Source organism: Triplophysa rosa, linkage group LG5 (genome assembly GCF_024868665.1).
Source record: "Triplophysa rosa linkage group LG5, Trosa_1v2, whole genome shotgun sequence".
In the NCBI taxonomy this organism is placed as follows: domain Eukaryota; kingdom Metazoa; phylum Chordata; class Actinopteri; order Cypriniformes; family Nemacheilidae; genus Triplophysa; species Triplophysa rosa.
The window spans coordinates 27,485,781-27,496,026 of record NC_079894.1 but is presented as its reverse complement, the minus strand read 5'-3'; the positions used below and the strand labels follow the sequence as shown (position 1 = coordinate 27,496,026).

At 38.1% G+C, this 10,246-nt stretch overlaps 2 protein-coding genes across 6 annotated transcripts; both read right to left on the bottom strand.

The window, feature by feature from the left end:
• Positions 1-1,402: 1,402 nt before the first annotated feature.
• Positions 1,403-6,840, bottom strand: LOC130554764 (chemokine XC receptor 1-like). Of its 5 annotated transcripts, XM_057334629.1 has the most exons (4): positions 6,766-6,840; positions 6,356-6,546; positions 5,397-6,011; positions 4,270-5,045 (listed from the first exon to the last, which is right to left on the bottom strand). In XM_057334629.1, exons 3-4 carry the CDS (start codon positions 5,996-5,998, stop codon positions 4,943-4,945), a joined length of 705 nt encoding a protein of 234 aa, XP_057190612.1. In that variant the 5' UTR covers positions 5,999-6,011; positions 6,356-6,546; positions 6,766-6,840; the 3' UTR covers positions 4,270-4,942. The 5 variants fall into 5 exon arrangements, with proteins under 5 accessions (XP_057190610.1, XP_057190611.1, XP_057190609.1 ...); XM_057334627.1 differs by lacking the exons at positions 4,270-5,045; positions 5,397-6,011 and adding an exon at positions 1,403-3,557; XM_057334625.1 differs by having other exon boundaries at positions 4,270-6,011.
• A 539-nt stretch (positions 6,841-7,379) lies between these two features.
• Positions 7,380-9,605, bottom strand: xcr1b.1 (chemokine (C motif) receptor 1b, duplicate 1). Its single transcript, XM_057334632.1, has 2 exons — positions 9,502-9,605; positions 7,380-9,174 (listed from the first exon to the last, which is right to left on the bottom strand). The coding sequence occupies exon 2, from the start codon at positions 9,160-9,162 to the stop codon at positions 8,122-8,124; it is 1,041 nt and encodes a 346-aa protein (XP_057190615.1). The 5' UTR covers positions 9,163-9,174; positions 9,502-9,605; the 3' UTR covers positions 7,380-8,121.
• Between the last annotated feature and the right edge of the window lie 641 nt (positions 9,606-10,246).

Here is a 10,246-nt window from a genome sequence, read left to right as displayed (position 1 = left end):
GACGTTGTTGAGATCCCTTCTGAAACTCCAATAGATACATTTGTCAAATTTCCCTCTTTCTAGGATAAATCAATACATCTTTCTTTAAATCAATAAATCTAAATTCTTTGATTTTTCTTTCCTATGAGGATGGACAGACAGATCGAAGGATTCGAATAAGAATATAAAATAACTCAAACCATTTTCCAAGTCGCCCACTTGCTGTATATTCAAAGGGCTGCATACATGTAAAAATAGATGAAAAAAGGTCAGACATTTGCTTTTCATCCATAGATTTTTTAGAAAACAAAAGAGAGCAGAAGAATCGAAATAACATGTTAAGTTAAATAAAGACAGGAGGAGAGAAGGTAAAAACAAGATCGGTCTAATGAGACGCTATTGAGCAGAAAACAACATCTGTTTGGCTTCTGGCTATAATCCGAGTACACATTTGCCAGAGAGGTACAGTTTGGTGAAGGACCATGTCTTTCAAGAAACTCATAAACAGATGCAGTGAACAGGTTTTCTGCCACCTCAACTTTTTCAACAGTTCAAAATTAGTTTCCATTTAAAGCTGCGCAGAGTCTTTCAAAGGCTATTTTGCTTCACACGTTAAATATTTTCATTTGAATTGTGGTTCTTCATGCGTCAAACCACAGAAAATAAAAAGAAATATATAACTTCTATGTTTTGCTTTCTGTTATGAGCAGTAGCAGTTAGATCTCACCCTTTATTTTGAAATATCCACCTTCATGTTAACATGGCGAAATTGCAGAGCATGATAGAGGACAAGGTATATAAGAGCTTCAAATGCCAAAGCATCTATATTGTAAGATTTGTGATCTGTTTAAAATATATGATCCATACCAAAAGAAAATCACCATTTCTTTGGATTTAGGATTTATCTATATTGATATATGTTTTGTAAAATTAAAATGATTGAGGTAACTGTCTGTTATTAATAGAAATGTGTTCTGTTGAATTGTACATTTTGATTGATTGACTCTTTGTTTGAGCTGGGAAAGTGTCCGGAAAAGAGAGCATCTGGCTGCCGTCTATAAAGAAAACGTGTTCTGGGATCATTTTATGGAAGTAGTGGGACTCCGAATGAGGTTTTTAACAAAGTTACGGGTATATGCATTTGCAGATGCTTTTATCTAAAGTGACTTACAGTGTATTTGTTTATTGTTCCCATGGGAATCAAACCTATTTGACTTGTGCAACGAATGCTATATGCTCTACCAATTGAACGACAGGAACACTGACAATACATAATCAATACAGGATTTAAAACAGTTTAGTGATGTTGAGAACAGAGATGCATTTATTGACCATCGTTTCATAACGTTCCAACATACAGCATTTACAGCAAAGCTAACATACTTCTAATCTTCTACTTCTAATCTAATCTTCTAATCTAATCTTTTTTTCAGTCAATTGATGGTCATCTAAATATATCTACATTTATTTAATCAAGTACAGCAATACAATACACAGTATAATCTGTTGTTGGACATACAGTAAGTGTTTTGCTCTACCATTGATGCCTAAATTGATTTTGTAATTGTTTGTTTAGGTCTTTAGAATGGACATTTAAAAATGTGGAGAAACAAAATGACTTTCCAATAAATTGTTCATTTATTCTCCAGAATCTAAATGGACTTGTTGTGTTTTGCAAATTACAAATTAAAGACCATTCCAAAAATAGTTACATTTCTAAATGTATCGTGGACATTTCAGTCCAGGGTCTGTTGAATTTCAACCCAATCAAACTTCAGGAGTGACAGCATGACAAGACTTTATTGAACTTTTCCTAAATAAGTGTACAAACATTACTGTTGTATTGCTTAAAAGTGAATATGAACGTATTTTCTTTGCTGTATTTGAGGTCTGAAAAAATCCAGAGCATCATTTCTGTTATTTTCACCCTTCTCCAGTTTTTAGTTTCTGCAAATAAATGCAAATAGAAACAATATTCTAATTTGACATGTGGTGGAAATATGCTTAGTAGAACACAGAATGAAACAAAATAATCATTTTACCTAAACACTATAAATAGTAAAACTAAAAATGGTCTCTTCATTTTTTCGGCGGCTGTATTTCCCACTGCTTGACCACCACTGCCCTCTACTGGATAAAAGCATAAACTACCCATCCATTCTTTAGCAACTTCTGCGTACGTTCTTAAAAAATGAAGGTTCCAAACGGGTTCTTCACAGCAACAGCACAGATAAACCGTTTTTTTTCTGTAGCTTTACACAACATACTGAGTTTTACATCCGCTTTTTTTGTCTTTGTTCCTCTTTAATATTTGGTGACACAGCACAACACTGATGCGAAACACTTTTTTTTAATTCAACGTAATCTTCTTCAACACATACAGTAGATACACTTTAAAAACTTTTGTTATTCTCCAAAAGTTGCTTCTAGTTTGGCTTTTGCAAAGTTTTGTTTAGCCTATTTTACAAAGGCACGTGCGTCTTAAATTTGATTTTACAATGACTATCTCATATATTCTTATTTGACCCATATTTTCTGCGTTTTCATGTGTCCAGAAGCTCAGAGATGTGTTTGCCCTGAGAAGCTGCTCTGGGTGCTGAAAGTATGTCTTCTGTACCTCCGTGAGGACCATGAGAGATATCTCCTGAACTTCTTTCCTCCTAAGATGTGAATGAGAGGATTCAGACAGCAGTGGCTGAATGCTAAAATGTGACTGATGACGTACACCATCTCCGAGGTCTCCCAGGCCATCATTCCAGGGACATGTAAACTCTTCAAGACGACTAGAAAGAGGAAGATGTTGTACGGTGCCCAGCAGAGAAAAAAGCCCACGACAACACAGAAAATGATACACGCAGCGTTATGTCTGTTTCTGCTCGCCATGTGGCTCTTATGAATGGTAAACCCCATCCGGGCGTAACAGAACGCAATAACCATGAACGGCAGCATGAAAAAGAGAATTATCTGAAGGAAATATCCAAGTGTCTCTGTGAATGCGGAGTCATATCTGAGAACACACAAGACCGTGTCAGGGTTGTCTACAATTGCAGAGTAGAAGGCTTCGGGCAGACTGAAGCCTATGGAGATCAGCCACGCCATGGAGGATGAGACGTGCGTGTAAAGTCTGAAACGATTCCCAGCGGATGTAGCGAACACCGGATGCACGATCACCACGTAGCGATGGACCGTCGTGACCGTGAGGAACGTCATGTAACTGTACAGACCCAGGAAGATGCCCCAGTTGAATAGTTTGCAGCCCAGCTCGCCAAAGACCCAGCCACAGATGGTATCGATGGTCCAGGGGATCAACATGAGGGAGAAGATGAGGTCAGATGCTGTGAGATGGAGAAGGAACCAGTCGGCGGAGCTCTTCAAACCCTCCTTGTTCAGGACCCACAGCAAGAAACAGTTTCCTGGTAGACTGATGCAGATGATGATGATGTAGCATACAGCACAGATCACAGGGCCATGAGTCAGATGATCCTCTAATGTGATCAAATGGCCATCGTATATGTAGTCCATGTAATAATGGCTAAAGTTCAAGTCCTCCTGCATAATCTCCTGATGCATCGCGCTGTCTGTGAAATGACAGAAGTTCAATATTGTTACAGTGAATCATTCAGTCTATTTAGATTTGTTTAGCATCGCTTTTGCACATGCTTGCTGAATATATCACAAATGTTTCCACAAAAGGTTTAGTGTATTCGATTTTGTGTACACTGTTCACATGTTGATGGTTTTAACATGGCGACATCGCTTTTGGCCACAACTGTACATTTGAACTCTTAGATGACTTTCGGAGGATTTTTATTTACCTTTTTATTTTCTTATTCTTCTAACAAGGAACATTTCTTTGTGAGCATATACTTGCCACTTTTTGTAAACAAGAAGTTACTCAAGAAATCATTTGTAGTTAAGTACGCAAATCCACCCTCAAAAGCTGCCATTATATACTATACATATAATATATATTATAATTTTTTCATTTCTACTTGTTTATTTACCAAACACGTTTATCCAAGGCGACTTTGGAGCAATTGGAAAGAGACAGCATTTAACGTTTTGTCTGTTTCTAGGTTGTGCAAAACCTGCTGAGTGTTATTTTTCTGTGGAAAACAGAAGGATACTTTTTTAGAAAAAATAGCAGCGCTTTTTCATGCAACCCTAAAAAATTGGGCCCGTTATGGTGATTTTATACTTTATGAAGCTTATTGTTACAACAATCGATAGACAACAGCAGCAAGCATTCAGAAGATTTTTTTACTTTGGTGTTCCACGGAAGAAAAGAAAAGAAGAGCTCAAATGTTGATAAGGATGATAAGTAATGAGAGAATTTTCATTTTGGATTGAGCAATTTATTTAAATCTATCAGAAACGAATACATATTCATAACAAAAATAAAAGGAAGAAATAAAGAAAGACAGATTTATGTGAAACAAGAAGTACCTTGATTCTGGTGATTTCCTCAAAATACAATATCTACAATAGAGACTTCTTTTGCATGTCTCACTCTTACGTGAATGAACGGCCAGCCCACTCACACCCCTCCTCATCAGATCTCTAACACACCAAGTTATAAATCTCTTTCAAAATATATTTTCTCATTTTGAGTCCGTATTCGTGGTGCAGAAAGTCTTTCACTTTTGACTATTATTGCATATCACTGCGCAGAAACCCCCCAAGTGTTTCTTCTAGACTGTAATGACTAGGAGAATAAATGAAAAGTGAACTGAAACACTTTACAATTTGACATCTCAAATGTCTCTGATTTTACAAACGTCTCCAAACAAAAGCCAGACATTTCCGTGATACAGTATGAACTCAAACGTTTCTCATCAAATGTTTTGACACCAAATGATCTGAGCTGTGCATATAGTTGTGCTGTGTACTCAAACCGTCAACAGTCTCCTGAGCAATGAATCGATTTATCAAGTCTAAAGTCAAGTATATTCCGTAATGCGTTTTACTGTGTGTTGAGTTCACAGTTCCCAAGATCTCTCTCATTGGTGTACGGATGAATCCTGGAGTCGCTCGGGTCGGTGGGTCCTCTGTTCTGCCCCATCCACCTGAGCTCAGGAAAACAACACAAAAAGCTGGAGAGAAACCTTTTAAACCTCCATCTGAGGAAATACAGCACTGGGTTCATGCAGCAGTGAGAAAACGCCAGAATTCTGCACACCACGAACGCAAGATTCAGTCGGTCATATTTACAGGGGTCATAGAGAGACATCAGCACTATGAGTATATGATACGGCCCCCAGCATATAAAGAAAGCGATGACGATACACAGCACCAGTATGACAGTCCTGTGCTTCTGTCTGCTGGATGTTGACATCAACGTCAGCAAGATTTTGGTGTAACAGAAAACGATGAGTATAAACGGTACAAGGAAGAGCAGAATGAGTTGTGTGTAATACCCTGCGTGATCGTTGTCCGTCTGGGTGCTTTCACACGCGTAGGTGTCCAAATCTTTCTGTGCAATGGATGCCATGGAGTCTCTTAGAGAAGCTATCAGACTGATGATCCAGGCGCCAGCACAGGCCGCTCTCGAACACTGAAGCCTCCGACTTCCCGTTAGCCAATCCCATCTCACCACCACCACAAAAAAGCGATCAAGTGTCATGGCCGTCAGAAGGATGAGGCTTCCGTAGATGCCCACGAAGTAGGCCCCGGTCATGATCTTACAGGCAACGTCACCGAAGACCCAGTGGTGGAGATACTCGACGCACCAAAACGGCAACGTAAGTGTGAACAGCAGATCGAAAAGTGCTAAACAGAATATGAAGAGGTTGGTGGCTCTCTTTAGATCTTCATAGCAGGTCAGGGCGCACAGGAGGACACCGTTGCCAAGTATGCTGAGGCAGAAGATAATGGCGTAGCACACAGCCGTGGGTTTTTTGTAGTCGTAAACCTCACACATTGGGATTAACCCATGCCCATAGTCGTAATATGAGTCATTATATTCGAGATCTGCAGAATTCTGATCATTGCTGCTGTTGTACGTGAGCAATTCCATCATGCCTTTTGCATCTCTGGTGAATAAAAACATGGCGAGGAAAGACAAGCGAGAATTTTTGATATTTAATCTCATTTTGTAACTACAACAAATGCAATCTACACTCTTAAGACTAAAGGTGCTTATAAGGTTATTCACAGGGATGCCATAGAAGAACCAGAACTATACAGTCAAAGGTTCTTTAAAGAAGAAAACAGAAACTGAAAGGTTCTTTCGATGTTGAATGTACTTGAACTGAAAAGTTCTTCTATGGCATCGAAGAACCTTTTGAAGCACCTTTTTTAAGAGTGTATGAGCTACAGTATTCAATGATTTAACAATGGCATTTAAAGACAAAAGGACAATGAAATCGAAGCCTACCTCAGTGTCTGGATTAAGAGATGTGTATCTGCTAAATTGTGTGAATAGCAATATCCCACTTTGGTCGACGCAGTCGTTTCCGTTTGCTAATGTTAGCAGTTTCACAATGAATAAACCAAAAGTGTTACTTACCATTGCAGTGTGTGATTTCTGAGAAGCCCAAGTGTTTGTGCCAAACGGGTGCCACAGACCTTATTGAAACATACAATATGAGGAATAAATACAGGATTATCAGAAAAACAACAACAGTTTGTTAACTAATAACTCTTATGGACTAATAATCTGTTATAAAAATGAAACCATACAATCTTTTTGGGAATGCTTTGAAACCTTTGGAGGACGATTGTATGTCGAATGAGAATACAAAAAAAACACCATAATTTTACAGAAGTTGTCTGTAATTTTCTTACCGTTTCATTGGTTGGCTGCTGATATCAGCTTTAGAATTTAAAGTTTTCGTATTTATCAATATAACTTTAAAATGTAACATTCTGCTTAATTTCTTTATTATTACATTTGGGAATTTATAGTCCGTATATTATCTGACCTGTGTTTCTCTCTTTCATCTTAAATGTGTGCTTTACTGAGATAACCACACTGTGTGTGTGTGTGTGTGCGTGCGTGCGTGCGTGCGTGCGTGCGTGTGTGTTTGTGTGTGTGTGTGTGTGTGTGTGTGTGTGTGTGTGTGTGTGTGTGTGTGTGTGTGTGTGTGTGTATATTGTGCTCTGTGCGTGTGGAGTTGTGTTTTATGCATGTGGGTGTGTATGAACCTGTGTGCGAGTCTGTATTCTGTGTGTGTTCACTTCTTTTGTTTTAACTTGTATAACTTTAACATTTTGCTTATAGTCAATATGTTTCATGTACAGCTGCTTTGTAACAATGAAAATTGTAAAGAGCGATATATAAATAAAGTTGACTTGACTTAACCACACGATTTAAACACAAAGAATCACTTAACCGCATAATATGTCTGCATGAAAACTGACAACATCACATAAACCACACCGAACCACATCTACTTGTCAAAATGAGTTTATTGTCATGACATAAGTGACTTATAATGCAAACATAAATGCAATTAAATTCTATAGTGCTTTTCACAATTTTGCACTGATGCAAAGCAGCTTGCATATACCGTAGAAAGATGTAGTAGAAAAACTAAGTATATAATACATGGTAATTAGAATAAATTATATTATTGCAGTTTTCACAATATAATGTACTTTGATGAAACTGAGGGTTTCTGTGTTTGTACTGAAATGTTCTATTTGCATTGCTAATAAAAATATACGTTTTTTTAATTGGATGTACATTACCTCCTGTAAACAAATTTTCTGTGCTGTGAGAATGTAATCATTTTAATTTAGAAATATGACCAAGTTGACAAATACATCAAATTTAAACATGAAATGAGAAAGTAGCAGAAATATAATGCAAATATATATTTTCATGGTTAATCAAAGCTGACAAATAAAGATGCAGGCCAAAAAAAAGCCCCCAGCACCCTTACCAAGGAAAAGACCACAGCTAACATTTAAAACACATCAAAGGGCCCGCAAAGCAATCCTCCTAACAGCATCAGGCATGTGCACGTTTGAGAAAATAATAAAAAATAAAACATTCTTAACATTTGTTTAATTACAGACACTTTACATGAATTCATTTAATTTGTAGCAGAAGCAGTTTTACATCCACCGATTTCAATCACATCATTTGAAAAGGCCACTTTATTAACTCTGTCATTTTGAAACCACTAACATGGGCAGTTAATGCATAGATATTTCTTCACCGTTCGAGTAAATAAGCTTGCTGTGTCGATTCTGAGGCTCTCTGCCCTTCTTACAAACAGTCCATATCATTTTCTTCAAGTGGTTTCTGAATTTGATTCCCACAAAGACGTAAAACAAGGGATTCAGGCAGCAATGAGAGAAAGCCACCATCCGAGATACGTACATCAAATAGTCGATAGAGATGCTGACGTGACATTCATTGAATGGAGAGATTCCCCAAGCAATCAGAGAGTCCAGAAATATGGCCACATTGTACGGTCCCCATCCCAGGAAAAAAAACACCACTATGCAGAGGATTAACCACACGGTCTTGGCCCGAGTGTGAGATGTCGGTCGAAGCAGTCGTGCCAGGATTTCAGTGTAACAAAAACTGATGACCACGAAAGCACAAATGAAAAAGAAATTTTGCAAGTATGTACCTGCGAGCTTCCAGTTAATCTGACCCTCAAAATCACAGAACTGGATTACTTTTAGATTCATTTTGTTTGTCGATTCCGTCGTATGTTCTGTGTAGTTCACAACTGAGTTGAACATGGCTTGGGGAACGGCAGCGCCAATACTCATGACCCAGATGATAGCAGATGTTATGTAGCAGTGCAGACTTTTCCGCGATAAGACCACTGACATGGGATGCACCACGGCTATGTATCGATGAACGGTCAGAACTGTGAGGAAGATGAGGCTGCTGTAATATCCAGTGTAGAACACGAAGTTTACCGCTTTACAAGCCTCATCTCCAAAAGTCCATCCGTACATGTAATAGTAGGCCCAAAAGGGCAGACCGAATGTGAAAATCAGATCGGAGAGAGCCAGATTGAACAGGAACGTGTTGGTCAGAGATTTTAGATTTTCATATTTCACAAGGACCCACAAGACCAACGTGTTCCCCACACAGCTGAACAGAACCACAATGATGAAAACAACTGGAGTGACTGACGATTCAAACTGAACCACGTTGTCCTTGCTACAGATTTCACTGTCATTCGGATAGTCATATTCAAACTCAATTTGATTCATCTTGATGCCAAACTGTAAAAAAGGACATGTAAATTAGGTGATAATTGTCCATTGAGAAAGGCTGTAAAACCTGCACCTGAGAAACAGGGGAATCTTTTCTTTTTTGTTATTTTTTTATTATCTCATTTTAAATAATCTGTGTAGGTAGACGCCTGATAAATAGTATGAATGATCTAAATGATTAAAAAAGTAAATGATGCATCTAATCATTTCATGTCATTAACCTAACAGGCATTTTAAAAATAAGGAGAACATTGTTATTAATAGAAATATAGAATTACATATAGACGTTCTATTAATAATAATATTAGAAACATATAACCTCATCTAATCCCTTACCTTTAATATTTTCTGAATCAGGTGTCTGTAGGTTGAGCACTAATGTTGAACCCAACAAACTACTGAAACCCTCATCATGTTTTTCTTCCTATAAGAGTTTCACCGACACATACAGTACACACCTGCTCATATCCCCCATCCAACCCAAAACACACCACAGGCCCATTCCCTGTTTTCTGTTCCTATATAACATACTCAGGAGAAAGATCAGAAGAGATGTTGGATGTCTACTATGCTCAACATCTGAGATGTAAACTGTAAATCTACCAACCACGCTACCTTTTTTAAATCATGGTTGTACATGCATCGTATTACTACGGAGCCCGTCTGGTCACCCCTCAGCGAAAAAAAAACAAGCCCCGCAAATCCGTGGCCACAGTTTTGTAATTCGTTCCCTCAGTTTAAAAATCCGTACTCGCAGATTCTAAAACTGTTCCCACAGTTTACAAAACCGTGCTCTCGGATGAATAAACTGTACCCGCGAGTTTACAATCCGTGCTCTCGGTTTTGTAAACCGTCCCCTCAGTTTTTGAAATCTGTACCCACAAATTCATAATCTGTGCCCACGCTTTCGCAATCCGTTCGCACAGTTTTGCAAACTGGAATATAAACACAGTAAGACAATTTATAATATAATCTAAAATAAAACAGTATACAATATTTCTTAATGTTCCTGTAGGAGCTTGTTCTGTTGACAGACAGAGGCTTCAATTCCGCGAGTAGGCTACAGTTTGCAAAACTGTGC

Bases quoted from the DNA above. Each gene is read 5' to 3' on its own strand.
- LOC130554764 (XM_057334625.1), bottom strand. From the start codon at position 5,998: ATGATGGAATTGCTCACGTACAACAGCAGCAATGATCAGAATTCTGCA.
- xcr1b.1 (XM_057334632.1), bottom strand. From the start codon at position 9,162: ATGAATCAAATTGAGTTTGAATATGACTATCCGAATGACAGTGAAATC.